Raw genomic sequence first — 19,278 nt, 5'->3', positions numbered from 1 at the left:
TGAAGTAATAAGTAGGCAATTAGCCTGCCTCTTAATTGTCTTTTCTTTTTTTTGAAACGGAAACGGAGATATTTCCCTATTATTATATATTAGATCGTATTTATTTACTATACAAGATGGGAATATAGGATTCTGGCAAAGGAGCTTTGAACTCTTTATTTATGAGAACTATAGGGACCTACCCCAATGTGGTGGGGTAGTGCATGACATGACAACGTCCTGAGTTGATTTACTATAGAGAGGAAAACTTTATTCTTCGATTGAACTTTCTATCCACAGTATTTTGCTTCGATAAGCTGCCTGTAAGTTTCGCTAGATAACCAGGAGTCCGACCAAAAGACTGTACTTCCTGCATCTCCAATATTTGAAAAGGATGAAGAGCAGAAGAAAGAGAATGCCTTGGTTATACCTTTCCACACAGGGAAAAAGGAACAAAGCTGAGAATGCCTTGAATTTGACAGAGGTGTAGTCCAGTAAAACATGTATAAGTTTCTACTGCTGCCTTTCCTGCTTGTTAAAATTATTTCCACCATCGTTTCTTTTTTTGATGTAAAGGGAGGCAAAAGAAGTCACACAAATTTTATTAAAGATTAATCATGCGAGAAAAAGAAACTAAATGACTCGAAACTAAGTGTCTGATGATCAGAACAAAAAATGTTGATGCTTGTAAGAAGAAGCATTCATTGCCTGAAAGTTTCAAGCAATTTCATAAAGATTCCAAGCAATTTCCACCGCCATTCTAAGAAGGACTTAGCAGTTGTGAGGTCAATGACTCCTAAACCACCCAATTTCTTTGGCCTGCAAACCTGTGCCCAGCTGGCTAGGTATTCAACTTTGCTACATGAGCTCTTGTCTCCCCATAAGAAATTTTTACAAATCCGATCTATCTGTTCAATGATGGTTGCTGGTATCTGGAGCATGGATATCCAATATAATGAATAGATCTTAGAACCGTATGAGTGTGTCCGGCCATAGTGAGGCAGGCTCCTAATTGTCATGTTTGACCAATGTGACCTCTCTAGGTATCAATTCATCGATCAAAATCAAAATTTCCCGCATACTAATTTGGTCATTGTCATACATACATCATCAACTATGCCATAACCAATTCTTCTAATCATCGTCATGGCAATTTTTTTACTCCCACCTTCTATAAGTACTCTTCATTTAATGCCATCACATTTTTATTGCAACTTAGCAGTCCATTTTGCATATTTGTATTTATTGGAATATAGTAAGAGCCCCAAAGGAGGAGGAATGGCAAGAATAATTGCCCTTACTCCTAGATTCCCAGCAAAACTGTCAAACCGTGCAACTAATATTTTCCTAGAATCTAACTTAATAAGTTATAGAAGCTAGATCACCTTTGAAATGATTCTAGTATTTATTTGCTTAAAGAGGGTTGCACGGAAATTCATAGCATTTTGCACTCTCAACATTTTCCAAATTTGAAGCTAGATTGATAGGCTTATATTTTTATAATCTTTCAGTCTACTAAGCTGGAAGAATTCATGAGACTGCTTAAGTACATCATACGCCAATATAAGAACTTTACTGTATTTTGGAGAAAAGCTTTCAAGCGCCCATTAGTATACATTTTCTAAGCTCATATAAGAACTTTATGCATATTATACTAGTTTCCCAAATGGCTCCATCACTAACCAAGCAAACATATAGAAAAGATGGCATTGCATGTTTGCCTCAAAACTCTACAAGGCCATAGTTGCACATTCACCTTATTTAAGGTAGAAACTTTGGTACTTGTCTGTCAAATTAAACCAATTATAAACTGTTATATAGAAAGAAAAAAAGAAAGAAAAAAAAGGAATGCAAGAGGATGAGAAGCAATGTTCTTATGCAAAAATTAATCATAGTGATGAATTCTGCCTCTTTTTTTTTTTGAAAGTCACAACACTTGATGCAACCACGTTTGAAACTTTTTCCATAGTACAATTTGCCTTTCCATTACAGCCTGTTTCACAAACACCAAATGGCTATTAATCGAACACTTGGCTTTTCTGTATGAGTATGATATCGTACCTGTGCGACACGTAATCTCTTCAGTCAGGATAACAAAAAATATTGTAACTTTATGTGCCATGACGCAATACCTAAAGACCCCCAAAAGAATAGAAGCCTAGAAGCCTCTTAATCCCAGCTGGCCGATGCTAACAGTGTTAATAATAATGACTTATGCTCCTTGTCCCCTTGTCGTTGTCTAATCCTCCTAAGAGGTGTCTCTGATACCTGTGCAGCCCTGTAGAAGTAACAAAAGAGCTCCTCTAACACAAACATTATAGTTCATAAAGGGTTAATGGATTATCTGTTGGGTTAATGAGCAAACAAAACTAACAAACAAATATACATGTCAGCACCAAAATGTTATCTTTCATATTTTCAGAGACAAAGGACCTTTGAAAAAAAAATAAATTCTTAGCATAATATCAACCATCTGAGAGAGGAAGCTCCATCTGGCCAACCTAGCTTGAAGTGAATAGCTCCATATTAATGCTAGAAAACTAAAATTCATATAGTTTAAGGCTCATCGCTGTCGGGAAGGAATCATCCAAGATACATTTAAATGATGAGAGAATCTTTCGCAAAGCCAGATTTTATATGCTTTGCATTGTCTAGAGTAAAAATGTTGCTTCTTTATGACAGTATCCATTTATGGTCTATCAGAGCTTTATAACCCATGTTAAGATGGCCGACTAAATTAATTATTGGAACATGATTCTAGCTAGCAACTCTAGTGATTACATAGAAGACTAGTAATCAGAAACCATTACAAGTTTTACTAAAAGCTGTGTCCTACAGATACCTAAACCAGATCAGCTCTGTGCGTTTTCTGCCATATACTCCATTCCTTCTTGTTGTGGAGGCATGGGGAAGTGTGAAAAGTGCAAGAATTATAGGACCATCCTATGATTACACCAGCAGAATGCAAGAAGATACTTAATCTATAAACAACTAGGCCATAACCATAGATAATTACGAACCCTTAGGTATGGCTTAATTAAATGTATAAAGCTTTCTTTCCTCAAAAAAAAAGGGTATAAAGCTTTCGTGTTCGTAAAATTTATTAGAAGATTGCCACTAAAAGCTTCCCTTTTTATAAGCTTTGTTCATTTCTTGTGGTAATATGACAACCTATGGAAAGTCAGGCATATTTGATAATGGTGATCATGTGATACTGCAACTTTTTCTAATAAAAAAGATATACTTTTGTAAGCATATAAAGCATACGGGGGTATGTACAAACCATGCTAGGTTCTTAGGGGTCAAGTAATGAAAACCTAAACTCTGTCCTCAGGCTTAAGCTGAACCAAAGAAACAGCACCAATTATTGCTGGTATCCACCTAAGCTGGCTGCAAAAGTTATTTGATGTTGTTCGCACACACAAAAAAAAAACAAAACAGCAAAAACGTTCTCTTCCATACAAGAACTTAATTTCCTATAAATAACCAACCCATTAGTTGATTTCATGAATTCACTGGTGTACATGAACAAAACTCTCTCTCACTCTCTAAAAAGGTTTATCATATTGTAACATAGCTGGTAGAAGTCAAAAATAATACTTAACATATGGTTAAGCACATGATCGAGCACAATATCAAAAAGAAGACATCATATGCTTGCCTCACCATAAACTACACATGTTCAACATGAGACTGATGCTTCAAGTGAGGCTCCATCCATGTTTCTAGAAATATAGGAAAGTGGCAGATGTACCAAATACAACATTATCAGTTTCTTGGGGCTCTAGATAAATATCAGTGAGTGCTAGCAATATTAGCAATTCTTTTTCTTTTGGGGGTAAAAAATAGCAATTTCAAAGAATAGCCATAATAACCAACCCGAAAGGAAAATAACAAAATATTATTTCATAGAAAGAAAGGTGTTTCTAACTTCCATTCCTGTAAAGAAACAACACTTGCAAGCAGTACAACTCATATTTGTCAGAAAGTGGACTCCATCATCATTCATCCGATGTCAAAATATACTTTACAATCATCAACGCAACAAAGAAAGAAAAGAACAGAAAAGAAAAGAAAGAGATGCTTATCTTTCCCTGGGCAAGTAGCTAGAAATCCAGCTTGAAGACCACCTTGTGTCTTCTCTTAGCCCCATGTCATGGAGGACACATGGTTGACCACCAATTTCCCATCAAACCCAAAATTCTGTTAGTTAGATGTTAATGTTAGAGAAAACCATAAAACTTACAGTAAAAAATTCAACAAAATTTATATAACTCCAATTTAAATCTGGGCAGTAAATTTCCACAAGAGTTCCTAAAAATGCGTAATTCCATCAAGAGCATGAAGGGAGAGGTGATTTAGCACAGAGTCTGATCCTTACATAGTTAAACTTTATAGTGTTTCCTTATCATCTAATAATCAAACAGACTTATAAGAGAAATCATTAACTCAAATGTTTAATCCAAGCACCACAAGTCACATGATATATATGGCATAGATTGCGTAATGTTAGAATACTTTGCTTGACTATTACCTAACTTTTTCTTATGGCTGTGTATGCAAAAGATGCAAATCAAGCTGAAATATAGTTAATGAAAAAGAAGAACAGGGTTATATTTTTGATGTTGATTCATAATAGGAGTAATCACATGCCCACATTACTGAACTAGAAAAATAAAATATACAGAGTCTCTAACTTTACATGGATACCTTGATGGAGACTCACTTCTTTAAATAAAATTTTTAAAAGAAAAAACAAAACACTATGTCAGGGAATATGATAGCTAGACCAGTAAGGATGTAGATGACACCAAGTAGTATATCAGCCAGTATAATGTGATCCCAATTGAAGCATGGTTTAAAAAAAAAATGGACTATCTGTGCTTAATTTCTTTTAAGATGAAGAAGAAAAGAAGATCAGCATACAATTTGTTTTAAGAAGACAAACCCTTTTCTTCTGGTGATTCATGAATGAATTCTAACCAAGAGGTGGCATTTCCATTATTGGTAGGGTGCTTTGGATGTCGAATTAAGCTATCCAGAGGTAAGTTGTGCACTCATGAGTAAGTCTTAAGAGCATAAGCAAGCGGTTGAAGAAATTTGATGAACCAGACGTGGCTGCGGGGCCCATTATCCCCATTTTTTAGGGACAGTGCATATCAACTTTTTAGTCAAATGCCTTGTCTGAATTTTTGGAAGTACGAGCTCCATAGGCCTTCCATGATCCCATAGTTTTCTTTGGTTGTTCTTATCTGCACGGCAACTCCCAGTTGGGTGGGGGGATATACCTTATGGATAGCATCATACAGTGCACTAAATAAAACTTACACGATGGCATCATATGGTGCGCTTTCTTGAAAGTATTCCTTAGCTTACTTGCAGCCTCTTCAGAGCCACCTTGGACCAAGAATCCATTACATCTGGTTGAATGCTTTAAGACTTCATTCTGATGATGTGTCTTGTATAATCATTGGAAGGAGGATAGGGACCATTTAATTCTTTCTTTTCTCAGTGTAAGTTCGGAAAGTTTGTAGAATCGAATTTGGTTTCAATCCAAGTACAAGGCTTTTGTTCTCACAAGAAGTGGAAGCTTCTTGAACTTGAAAAGGAAACATCATATTGGTTTATTAGTTGGACTGCACCGAGGCCTCTAGGTTCACATCATGTTAAAACAATTATGCTCAAACGTGATGTTAAAGCAAGCATCCTAAACTGTAAGTAGTATTCCCTGAGGCTGTGAGGCTGTGTTTGGATACTTAATAGCTCATCAGGGAGCAGAGAGATTTAACCATTTGAAACCATCTCCTAATCAGTGATTTAAGTTATGCCATACTATAGGATTCAGGCCGGCCCACTCCAAAGCCACTTCTGGGTATTTATCAATATAGGCCTAGCCTAGCCTGTAATTTTATGATTTTGCTAGTTGTCCTAGCCCAACCCACGAATCCCATAGGATTGTCAACCCAATCATCCAAACAAGCCCTACTTGGTTGACATTTCCAGGTTTCTTGGCATTTGGCTGCTGAATAGCTAACACTCCTTGAATAACTTTAATCATAAAAAAATTCACTCCCTAACCAGCTAACCAGAGACTAACTCTATTTGCTGTTTGGTTAATGCTTCTATAGTTAGTGGGATAAAGTTGTTGAAACAAGTAAAAAAGTAGAGAGGAGGTGAGGGCTTTTGGTGGTTAAAGTTATTTTCACTCTCTTCCTACAAATAATTTTAACCCAGTTAAGTACCTTTTTCACCTGATGACCAAATAAGTTAATTCACACCTTTAAAATGGTGTCCGGTTGATTAGCTAGATAACTTTATATTGTCCCTTCTTCAACTAATATCCAAACATAGCCTTAGTAGGACAAATTTGTGGAAAGAGTACAAAAGTAGAGAGAGAGAATAGAGAGATTGGTGGTTAACTGTATTTCGTCCTCTCTCATGAAATAGTCAACCAAGTTAAGCGGAGTTAGGAGACTTCAACTAAATAACTTTAACCCTCACTTTTTGGCATGTGTTTGGCTGGTTAAGCTGATAACCTGCCCTTAACCAGTTGATTACTCGCAATCAAATGTAGCCTTAATCTATAATTGCAAGGTGAATTTTACATAGCAAAGATATCCAAGACATGTTTGCTGGTCTAAAGCTGCATAAAACTGAACTCCAATGGCTATGGTGTTGGCCTGTCATTCTCCCTGGTAACTAGAACTCTCAGATGTTGAAAGTAGGCGGCAGCCTTGTAGATATTAACCATTGTTTATCCCTAGGTATCCAAATCTAAAGGTTTGGCTTGAGAAAGATTTAGATAATTAAGTTGCCTGGATTAGTAGATCCATTATGCTGATATGGAGGTTGAATGTTTATTATCCCATATATGGGTTCTCACATAAAGGCTGATGGAATTAAAAGTTAGTCAAACTTTGAGGCAGGGATATAGAGCAGCTGATTTTTCAGCATCATGACATTGATAAAGCATAACTAATAGTAATTGCCCATTGACACCAAAGTTCTGCTAACCCAAATAAAAGGTGCATTAGCATTTCTTCCACAAATAAACCATAGCACATAGTGCAGACTTGTAAGTGAATTTCAAAAAAAAAAAAAAAAAAAAAAACTTAAAGGGGTGATTTCATTCTTATTGCATGGATGGTGAAGTCAGAAAATATGTCTACCCTCCCGCCCCCGCCCCCCTACCAAAAAAGAGAGAGAGAGAAAAACAAGAACAAGTCATTAGCTGCAATTACCTCATTTGTGGATTAGATATAATACTAAATAGATTGTCTTGATCATTTAATGCAAAAAAAATCTTTGATTACCAATTCCTCCTTCGAGCCCTTTTACTTCAAGAAAATACATGATGGAGTTATTATCACACATATATGCTGTTGTATAGATGAATTGTTGAAATTAAATTTATAGACTATGGTTCGCCATAGCGACCCGAACCGGGCAGTATGGGGCATACCGTATCGTACTAATTCGTTACCAGTATCCAGTACAGATGGTGTACCGACATTCGGTACGCCGAAAAAACTCTATACCGTACCAACACAGTGCTAGTGTGGCACCGGTACGAGGTCCGGTACCGAAACGGCAAACCTGTATATAGACATTATGATTTATATGTTCGGAAACGAAGGGAATCCATCTCACAATTGAAATACAGTTATCAATCTTCTCCCTGCCAACTATAATTCTTGAAACATTGGCATTCTATATGGTACTAAAAACATAAGTAATAAATTAAAAAAAACTATGGAGATAGAAGGTTTTGGCTTCGATCCTATAAAGAAATGATGATAAGATTTGTATGATAGAAAAGTATAGGGGCATACCACACCATAGTATATCCGTAGAAGTACGTGGGCACTCTATACCATACCATGCTGGTAAGGTACCAATATAGGATCCAATACTAAGACTTAAAATCTTGCTAGAGTTCTACAAAACTGAATCTTTGCACACCTTGCTTGTTGGAGAGTAAACAGACATGATAAATAAAAAAGTAAGTATACAACTAAGCTTAGTGTCAATATGCCATAAGACATCATAATCAACATATAAGCATGAGTTCACGGATACAGAATCTGAAATTGCAAATATGGTTTGCCACAAACATCAAAATAGTTTCATCGAAACAAAATAAAAAGTAGCACTTAGATAGGAAGAAGGCTTACATTGTACAGATCAATCACCAATTCATCTGGATTCGGTGAAAATGCGCTATTGACATAAACAAACTGTTGAACAAACAACTACCCATCAGTAATTATGCATCTAAATAGTACGTCAAGATATATAGTATTTTCTAAGGCAGTATGCATACCAATGTATCTCTACAAAGTTGACGACAAAGAAATTCAATGACCTTAGAGAATTTGTCATTACCAGCAATCTTCCAGCAAAAGAATTAATCAGTTAGCTCATACAAACTCTTCTGAGTAGTCTTGAATGCGTAACATCTCCTAGCGGTCCAAAAGTTGCAATTTTTCAGTACAACTTATTGTCATTGGATGAACTGTAAAGGATCGGTCATATTTAATTTGATTTATCAACATCCATCTCATCCTCCTTGTCTATGCAATGCACAGGTTATGTGCTTGGATCTAGTGAATACAACCATTGTAGATGTCACTACTGTCTTGCAAAATCAATATCTTTAGTCTATGAGGCTAATGAAAATTATATTACAAGTATTCAAACACCACATGAAAGTTACTTAGATGGAAAGTATCTTCCTATTTTTTTCGCATAAGTCCTAAGAGCAATAGAGTATCTTGCGTCTACTGAATCCAATGGGGTATAATTTTTGTCTCTATCACACTAAAAGTGCATTCCATATATATTTATTTAGTTATGCTAACAATTGGAACCTTGTTCTCTAAATTTTCATCAATATTCTACATTTACGGTTCACTTATGTTCTCTCAATTAACACTACATATAAACTAGCATACATCCTGGCACCTTCTCAACATTAGCAGTCTGTTTGTTTTTAACCTGATTTGAGAGATACAAGCCTCAAGCCACATGATGATATAATCCCCTTGGAACCAAGGTTTTTTTAAAAAAAACTCCAGTTAAGATTTTGGTTCCGTTCAGCCTTGCCAAGTTTCAGTTTCTGCAATGGGAACAGCTATTGCTAAAGCAGGTTTTGCTCCTTCAAGAGCACCTGAAATTAATTCATTTTATAACAATTCCTGTACCCTTCTATCGAAAAACTAGTTGAAAGCATTTTCCAATGTTCCTAAATACCCTTCTTCCCTCCAGCCACCTCTCCCCTCATCCATTATGTAGTACAGATTCCAAAGAGAGTGACCAGCGACGCCATTCTTCTCCCTCCCTCTCCCTCTCTTTCTCCAACTAGTGAAAGAACCCCTGAATCTCTCTTTTCTCATTTACTTCTTCCTACTCTATTGATTTCTTGATTTATTTTGACAAAAATCTTGCATCAAAATTGAACTATCAGGTATGATTTTTCGAAATTTTTCTCTTGTCTTCTAGTGTCTTTTTCTAAGGTTTTGTGGAACAATTTTTCATGTTTTTCCACTCTCCTCTTCCCCTCCTTTGACAAGGTGTTGTGCCAGGCAAAATTTTCTGTGATACATAAGGTAAAATATAAATTCTTTCAGCTTGCAGTTTTAGCTATCCAAAAAATCTAGACGCGTTAGTTTATATTTTTATTTTCTTTGACAGATTTCTATGGTACTCTTTTGTCGTGAGAAATACAACTGAAAGTTTATCCTTCTAGATATGATTTTGACTACTAGAAGTAGAAGTACTGTAATTTCTCTTACTATTTTATTGGTTGTTCATGAAAGATGATCAAACTTAAGCACAACTAAAATTTTCAGCTCAGTGACTGGCTTTAAACTAGAAAAAAAAAACTTGTTGTAGTAAATTGCAGGTTGGAAAAATATTTATGTTTAATTCAGAGTAGTATGTTAATATTATGAACCTTGAACCCTGCTATCTTGATCATGGCGCAATATTTTCCGTGATACATAATGTAAAATTGAAATTCTTTCAGCTTGTAGTTTTTAGCTATGCAAAAAATCTAGATGCCTTAGTTTTTATTTTTATTTGCTGACAGAATTTCATGGGACTCTTTTGAGTTTGTTTTCAAAAATACAATTGAAAGAGCATCTTTTTTTATATGATTTTGAACACAGGATAGTGTACATTCTTTTACTATTTTATTCATTGTTCATGAAAGATGATCAAATTCAAGCACAACTCAAATGTTCAGCTTAGAGAGATACCTTTAAACTAGTAAGGCTTGCTACAACTAATTGCAGATTAAATAGATACGAACGCTTAATCCAAAGTTGTATGTTAACATTATGAACCTTGAACTCTGTTATATTGATCATGGCCATTTGATGACGGACAGGTGTACAGTACTTGTTTGAAATGAAAACCTATATTTTAGCAAAAGAATGAATTAACGATAGCCATAAAAAATTGTTTTAATTGTCATAAAAGGCTGAAAATATAAAGAATTATTTAATGGAAATTACCTTCCCCTTATAATAAAAAATTTGGTAGGACTTGGTCATTCAGCAAGGTATGTTAAGCCAATGTTTTCTACAATTTACTAACATAAATCTTATTAGTAAGAAGCTATAAGTATATTTTGTTTGCCCTGATTCATATTTCTTTTTAGTTCTAATTCATTCTCAATATCTTTTCTCTTTGCAGGTTTGAGTTTATGTCGATATTGCATTTCCCCAGAATAACTCTTTTTGTAAGTGTTGCTGCATAAATTTAATTTGAGTTTCCTACGTATCTCTTTTATTTTTATAATATCCATCTAATTGTTAATACAAAAAGTATATGATTGATATTCAGATGCAATATCACAAACCGAAGGCTAGCTTAATGACTCTTAGACTACAGGAGGATAAAGACTATGGCAAGTAGACCAACGTAGCCCTGATGACTCTCTTTTGTGCTTTGTTGTTATAATTATCTTTTTGTTGGGAGTTGTTATGTAGACTACTCTTTCTAGCTCCTTTTTTTGGTTGTTACTAAGTTCATGTTAAGCAAGTTGTCATAGACAAATTATAATTGTGCTCAGTGATTGTGGCACAGCTCATGGGTTGGAACATGCCAAGTAATTTTGCTGTAAATTGTGCTATGAACTTGGGTGGTTTCTGTACCTAGCGCTTGCAGCAGGGAAATGTTTTTATGTTTCACGTTACATAAATATAATAGATTGGATGATAGTAGAAAATGGTATATATTCTAACATTCAGTTTTTCTAATAATCCATATGGTTTCTCAGCTTTATTAACAAAGATGAATGAAAAGATGGACACAGTTCAATTTGTTTGGAGGTCTATATAGAATTGAAGCTTTGTGTATTTATCATATCAAGAAGTACGGAACTAAAACTTTTTTAAATTTATGGCCTGCTATGGCATGTCCATGACTTCTATTTGAAAATTTCATTCACATCCTTTTTTTCTCCTTTCCTATTCAATACTTCTATTATATGTTCTTTTCAAATGCCTCTTCAAATATGTCCATGTGTACTTGTGCAAATTATCAGGTTTTTTTTCCTATAGATTTAGAATTGTACTTTATATTTGTTCCAACCATTCAAAAACCAATCTCGTGAACCAAGAAAAAACAAAACCAATCAACCATATTAGCACCGAAAATCCTCATATGACAGCCAATAAATGTAAAAATAACATCACAATGATAATGACAATATTGTGAATAAGAATGACACATATAATCAATTTCGGCCTTAACTGGCAGAAACCACCTCAGTCAGTTTCAAGTCGTTTCAGGCTGAAACTGATCTATTTTACCCAAAATGGATTAGTTTTGACTGAAACTTAAGTCCTTGATTGCAGTTGTAATCTCATCTAACCACAGATACTTACCACATGTAATTTCCTAAGTATATCGCTAACCATTCAATATGCCTTTGATGTACTTTCTTGATACTCACCACATAACCTGTAGTGTAACTATATCATATGTTTTCTCTGAGTAAACCCAAAAAATGGGAGAGGAATAGATTTTGCTTGCATTCTGTAATTTTCATTAGATAACTAGTCAAAGAAATAATCTTGATGATTAGTCTTTCTAGTTTTCATAATATGTACTAAAATATTTCTCCAATTAGTAGGCATTTCCTGACTTTCAAGATTGCATGAATACAACTAATTAGCAAACTCAATCCAACTTGTCATAATATGTTGACATAATGATGTTGTCTACAGAAAAAATAAGTTCCAAGCACTACTAATTTGGCATTTAGCATTACCTTGATGATTGTTGTTCATATCAATTATATGATCCTTCAAGGCCTTTCTTCGCTTAATACAATTCATCCAATGTCTTGGCATGTTGTGTGTTGCTTGGCTTTTTCTTCTTGTAGAGTCCTTTTCAAATAATGTTCGCAAACCTTTTTTAAGACATTTGCTTTAGAAGTCACACAAGCACTTTTGTTTGGTAATGCCAGGCATGCTCTTAATATAACAGCAATAAGCACAGATCAAAGCATTACACCTTTAGGCAGTTTAATCAATTTCCCTAATATCTACATACAACTTCCTAGCAGCATCAGACCACAAATTCTATGATTTTTTTCTTATAAAGAGTATTCCTACAATATGCATTTGCCAATAGCAAGAAAGACAATCTACATGGTCTAAAGCATTTGCAAGATGGAGGAAGAGAGAAGCTCTATCTTCTTTTCCAGATGAAAATAGAATGTCTTGTCTTCTCATTGCTTCAACTCAATGTCATTCAAGATATGCACTAATTAAACTGAAAAGGGAGAAATGTTACCTTTCCTTCTTCCTAGTCATCAGAAACTTACTGATATAGGACAGCATAATCACGGACACCACTACCTAGCGCAATGTCACACAACCCCCATGTCTTAGTAGCTAAAATATTCCACCTTGGGTGATGCGCCCACTTCAGAATCTTTGTGGAATCTCAAATCAGCACCCACTTCCTAAGTGCTCTCTTACTTCAGATGTTTTTAAAATATCTGCTTCCCTGCCTTCACCCATATCTACTCCCAATTCTAGTAATCAAGCCTTATACAGCTACCTCTTTAATATCTCTTTTTTCTTTTGAGAAAAAAAGATCACACTATGATATTTAAAGCCATTTCATTTAGTCTTCAACTGCATATACATGCTTCACCTTGTTAAACATGCCCAAAACTAAAATCCTAGGCAAAAAAGGATTTCAGCAAGTATTACAAAAACATGTTTAATTATGATAGTTTACATGATTGCTCCCTGTTACTCAATTTATAGTGTCTTCAAAGCAAGCAACTCATAAGTTGCATATTACTCTCTAGGAAAAGACCTAGAACCAGTACTGAATACTTAAATTACACTGCATTCGCTTGTTTATAGCAAAGAAGAAGAAGAAGAAAGTCTGCCTTCTTCTTCTTCTTCTTCTTTAAAGATCATCTCCACCCCAACCCTTGTCACATTGGACCTGCTTTGACACTGAGAAAAAGATAATAAGCTTTTTTTTCCCTTTTGTTTCTTCTTTTTATGGTGTTGGTGGTTTTAGGGTGGTATACAAGTGTGTTTAAGAATTTAAATACAAATTAAGAATTTATCCTTGTTCCATACTTAAATGAAATCAATGAGCAACATATCTAAAGACCCTATAAACAATCAATGTCATATGCCCAACATAAACTATATAACCTAAAAATCCAAGTAAAACTTGCATAGTTCTTTCTGGAGATGGCTTCCACTTCTCCGCATGAGAATTCAACACCTTAGCATGTAACACACAATGAATAGGTGCATCTTCACTTGAAGTAACAAGACTTCTCCACCCATCACCTCGATCATTTATTTTCTCCCACCTTCAAGAACATTCACCATGAGCTCTCTTTGAGGAAAGAAAACCAGCTTCTATTCATCTTTTCTAGTGCACGTCCTTATCTTCTCTCTTCACTTCAAAGATCCCTCCAAAACTCCCCTTCTCTATGAACTTCATTGTCTCTTCCTCAGTCCATCTACTTAATTTCTTTCATCACTTTTAATCTATATATGAATGGTACTTTTCTTGAGTCTATGAAAATCAGCTGCTCTATTTAACAACAAGAATTTATGTCTACAAACTTCATATATTACATGCATATCATCCGAAACCTTCCTGCTTCCCATAATTTTTCATCTATGAGGGAAGAATTCAACACCAATCAAGATCCCTTCAAACTCCATTAACATCATTTCACACTTGGAAATCTACAAACTTCTCATGAAAGGGTACCTCATTGGAAAGTATTCACGCAATTGTACCTGGATACACCAAATTTTGGATTGTGTGGATACTTGGGACACTTTATGACACTCCTTGACACTTCATATCATCAAATCAACTTGTTAATTCCAACATGATATTTATCAAAGGTTTTTTCAGATTCACAAAACTTTTCGACTGGTTAATCCAACTAATTATTCATCATGTGCATAAATCTGTACATATTTGTACACACATCTACATCATACAGAAGCAACGACATGTTGGATTTCTTTAAGGTTTCCATGTCAGATTCAAGAGTACCATGCCCTGTGGTTATGAAGCCATCATCCCAAACCTTGCAAGTTAAGATGTAATTGCAAGACATTAACAAGTAAAACAATATCAAGTTTATCAAGAAACATTCCCTCATAGCAATTATCCCAACCTTTCTTTTCCCTTTCTTCTCTAAATCTGGAAAGGATATTTAATTAATTACCACTAAATTTGCCTTCTTTTGTACCTTTCTTTTGCTTTCTAACAAAAGGAAGAAAAAAGAACAAACAAAGAAAAGAAAGATCAAACGAGGATGTTCAACAACTGCTTCAATGAAAGCAAGAGAGATTAAGAGGCTACACTAGAAGGAGAAGCAATTGGTACCTTAAATTTGGCATGTTTGAGTATGGGAACATCGCCGGTCGCCCTCAGGTGAACTACAACTGCACGCAATAGGAGAAGGTCAGCACTCAGCAATGAACAGATAGATAGATAGAGAGAGAGAGAGAGAGAGAGGAGGGTGAGAGAAAAAAGAAGGAGAAGAGATCGTAACCCTATAAGCTTAGAGGACGGACGAATTCTCTTCCTTGACCTTTTCGGTCGGAAGTCGGCGATTCTGCGGCCATGATCGAAGGGCACCGGAGATAAACTTGAAAACTGGCACGTCGGAGCCGGCGGCCGCGGCGGATGGAGTTCGTCGGAGGGAAGAGGGTGGGGGGCAGAGAATGCGGATGGATAAGCTCGTCGGAGGCGAGAGGGGGGTTCGGGATAGAGCTCGTCGGAGAGAATAGGGCTAAGGCTTTAGATGATCAAGAGCACGAATCGTACAGCGATCAATGGAGCCAGACGACATGGCCCATTCTCTATGATACAATGGGCTTAATTGAGCAATCATCGATATAATGATCCAAAGCCTAAGTTGGGTGCGATCGTACCAGCACAAACGCACTAAATTCCATCAAAACTCTGGAGTTAAACATGTTTGGGCGAGAGCAGTACTAAAACGGGTGACCTTCTAAAAAATCCTCATTCATGGATCATCCCGTCGTGTTTGCAGTCTTAGCCGGGCATAGCTTACAATTATTGTCTAGAGACACATTGTTAAACCCAATTAAGGCGAAACCTATGCTCAGAATTGAGCCATAGCCACCCTGACCCATTTGCAATTCTAGCTACTGGCTTGGCGACTAGAGATGCACCATGTCATGAGAGTTTGAATCCATTTTTGCATATTGCTACTATTATGCAACCCAAACTCTCGAAGGTGGGGCTCATGAATTAACTTCCAGTTTAACTGCTTGCATTCTTGATATTTTAATACTTCATGCTAACTTTACTGCTCTGTTGAATGTGCTTGTGGCCTTAACTTTGTTTCTTAGAACTCTAGTGTAAGTTGCACTTAGTCCAATGTGGGGGGGATGGATTGCTCAAAGCACGTGGATATATTGCCGGCACTTGATGGCGAGCGCAACGGCGGCAACCCTCAAGACGCCCGACTTCAAGGCGCCCGACCTCAAGACGTCCGACCTCAGCGCGCCCGGTCCTAGAGCTTACAACCTCGATCTCGGCTAAGTTGAGCCCGATCGACCTCAAGTCCAAAGAAGACCCAGTCAAGGGGAGAAGCAGACCTCCTCCACTCCACTGAAAATCAAGTCCCCCTCCTCCTCATCCGGGGTCCAATCCTACGATTTCTGCCTCCGTGACTGTCAACGATTAAATACGCACGATCTCAATGGACCACCAGCCAGCCCAAAATCTCGGGCCGTCCATGGCAACTCATTAATTCACACAATCACGTCCAATCACTACGGTAACTCATTAATTCGCACAGTCACGTCCAGTCACAAGTAACCCCTATACTCCTCTTGTAAAAAGGTTCTTCTTCTCAAAAGGGGATCTTTTTTTTACGTAATCTCTATGCTTGCTCCACAAAAAAATTCCTCTTACATAAGCATCGGAGGGCCGGCGCCGGAACCCCCGGCCACCGGCTTTTTGCAGGTCCTCCGGAGAAAGCTGTCCATCACCGCATCCCCTGGCGGAGCTTCTCCACCTCGATTCGCGGTCACCCCCAGGTCCAGTTTCCAGCAACACAATATATTTGACCGTTATTACACTAACCAACAAATAAGCCTTGCATTATGACTATGGACTGTTTTTACCTCCCTCAAATCTTATCATGATAGCGCGATGCCTTTATTAATAAGAGTTGTTAAAGTAGGAAATAAACCTTTTTGCAGTCTAATATAGCTTTGACTTGTTTCTCTTTGAGCAATGTTTGTTGTGGATGATTTTCCCCTGTTTTTAGCTACTTTTGGTAGATATTAGCTTGATTCTTCCTAAATTCACAAAATGAACCCAATTCCAACCACATTTGGAACATTCATTGGTTCAAAATGTTTGTTGCATTGTATTAAATGCACAACATAGATGAACTTGTATAGGAGAGCAAAAGATTGTGCTTGTTCTTACAACTTTGTGAAGATATGGAAATCATTTTACCTCCAAACCATGTTGATGTCTCCTTCAAAAGGTGAACTTCTTTACAATTTATTCGTTATTTTATCATCCATCTTGACTGTTTTTGGTATATATTTTGAGTGTCATGTTCATTCAACCTCAAATCAGTTGTATCGTGGTATCACTGCATTCATCTTCGAGAATCGAGATTCTCAAGGTAGTTTCTCAATTTTAGAATAGAGACGTCAGTTTCTTTTTTAGGACTCATCTAGTTTGTGGGAAGTAGAAGAAAAGTGTGGTCAACAAAAAAAATCAAAAAATACCTCATATTTGGCTGAAATTTTTAAAGAAAGGAGATAGAAAACTCGTTTTTCCATTGAAATAAAATTTTCACAATTCATGGGATATAAGAAAGTCCAATTTCTATTGGCTAGGAATAAGATAATTTTTTTTCCAAAAGTAGGTATAAGCTTTAAGATATAATGGAATAATATTTTTTTCTTTATTAAAGGCATAACAGATATTTTACACAACTTTTTTAGAAAAATAGATCCTCCACCAAACATAAGCCATTTTAGAATGCATCACTTATTCATGATCAACTAAATATGCGAAAATCATTTTTTCATATATCATATACTCAGGCATCAGTTTTTCCAAAAAAAAAATTCCAATGAGAAAAATTCTTTCTGCGAACCAAAAGGGCCCTTAGGAAAAAATGGAGGAAGTGAGAAACAACATGTTGGTATCTTTGTAGCTTCCATCAAAGAATCTAACACATATTACAACTTCTCTCTTACTAGACTAATCTAGTAGCATCAAAACTTGGATTTGAGAGATACTGATTAGTCAAGTTTTTTAGACGCATAAATGGAGGGTCATGATTTTGAGAGTTACAAGGCCATTTCATTTAGGGGCCAAGATTTCCTCTGCAGCTAACTTAGAGGAGAAGGATATCTTTTCTCAAAAATTTAGGAGGGCCGTGCCTAAGATGTAGGAGGGGCCACATTTATAGGAGAGGGGCCAACCTCCATGTATAAACTACCCTTTCTCTCTTCTCTCTCTCTCTCTCCCCCACTCCCTCCCTCTCCGCAGTCCCCTCCACCAAGTTGCTTCCTTCCAACATCCGCGCCATTTGCTCCCTCGCCCCTTTTGCTTTCTCCCTTCTTCTCCATTCTCCTCCCTCACCGAGCCTAAGGCTCACACAAGCTAACCCATACCAACCAGCTATTAGTTTAAGTTAACATGGTTGTTTAGCACAACCTTCAACACTCCCCTTCTATATAAACTCTATGCTAACAATGTTGAACTTATATATGTCATAAAACACCATAGTAGCTACTGTCATTATTACCATAGTAACAACAACATGCAACAATTGTTCGAAGCAATAATTAAATAATGCAGATTAACTCGAAAAATAGCTCTATCGATCTATCTCCTCCAATACTTGTTTTAAAGTCGATGACATCCTCCAATACTCTCTCTCAACATTGACTCTATAATCATTGGTGTAAATTCCATCAAGTATCTAAGTTACACCATCGAATATCAAGCTGCTAATTGCAATCACTACTCATCATAACACTAGTCATTAACTACATACAAATGAAATCAGCAATAAATTTTTGGCCATATTTGTATGCTTCTACTTGAGCAGCTCCAAAACTAATTAGCTCTTCCATCTCATGGATAATTAGATCACTCCATAATTTATTTTTGTGTAAGTGCAGCTCTACATATTTGTGTATATTGGCTCCTTCTAGACATGAATTAAATCCTCATGCATAGAATCTTCTAACTATTTAAACTTTGGAGTAACTTAGAGACTAATCGGTGCAGCAAGAGCCTTGTTGAATACCAAGGCGCAACACAAATTATCATCAACACCAAACATCTCGATAGAGCTATTTTTCGAGTTAATCTGCATTATTTAATTATTGCTTCGAACAATTGTTGCATGTTGTTGTTACTATGGTAATATAATGCTACTTAATTCAAAACTAGTCAACTCTTCAAACTTATGACTAATTAAATCTTCACAAAAGCATCCACATTAAAGAAAGGTGGTAACGGCTAGTGAGAAACTAGTGAGAGAAACTCTGGGGAAGCTTTTCCCTCAGAGGTGCTTAACGGCTAGTTTACGCCGGCGTTTCTTTCGGCGAGGTCATCACCGGTCCAGTCCGACAACCCAGGGGGGAGGAGGCTATCGTCCTCGGTTCTTCCTCGCAGGCGGATCTCGCGGGCTTTCGCCTTCGCCTTCGGCCTTCCTCGCCGGCTCTCACCTCTGCGTTTTGTTTCCAGCTAACCCCCTCTTTCCTCGCAGGC

General features: G+C 36.5%; 1 protein-coding gene across 1 annotated transcript; it reads right to left on the bottom strand.

Annotated features, from left to right (window-relative positions):
* Positions 1-1,871: 1,871 nt before the first annotated feature.
* Positions 1,872-15,270, bottom strand: LOC148703316 (ubiquitin-like protein ATG12). Its single transcript, XM_089930601.1, has 5 exons — positions 15,086-15,270; positions 14,878-14,936; positions 10,326-10,397; positions 8,154-8,216; positions 1,872-4,182 (listed from the first exon to the last, which is right to left on the bottom strand). Exons 1-5 carry the CDS (start codon positions 15,117-15,119, stop codon positions 4,123-4,125), a joined length of 288 nt encoding a protein of 95 aa, XP_089786727.1. The 5' UTR covers positions 15,120-15,270; the 3' UTR covers positions 1,872-4,122.
* Between the last annotated feature and the right edge of the window lie 4,008 nt (positions 15,271-19,278).

The sequence above is a fragment of the Phoenix dactylifera genome, chromosome 5 (assembly GCF_051530095.1).
Source record: "Phoenix dactylifera cultivar Ajwa chromosome 5, Ajwa_hap1_PhDact_Kaust_v1.1, whole genome shotgun sequence".
Lineage (NCBI taxonomy): Eukaryota > Viridiplantae > Streptophyta > Magnoliopsida > Arecales > Arecaceae > Phoenix > Phoenix dactylifera.
Note: the sequence above shows the minus strand (reverse complement) of the source record. Positions and strands in the feature narration are given on the sequence as shown.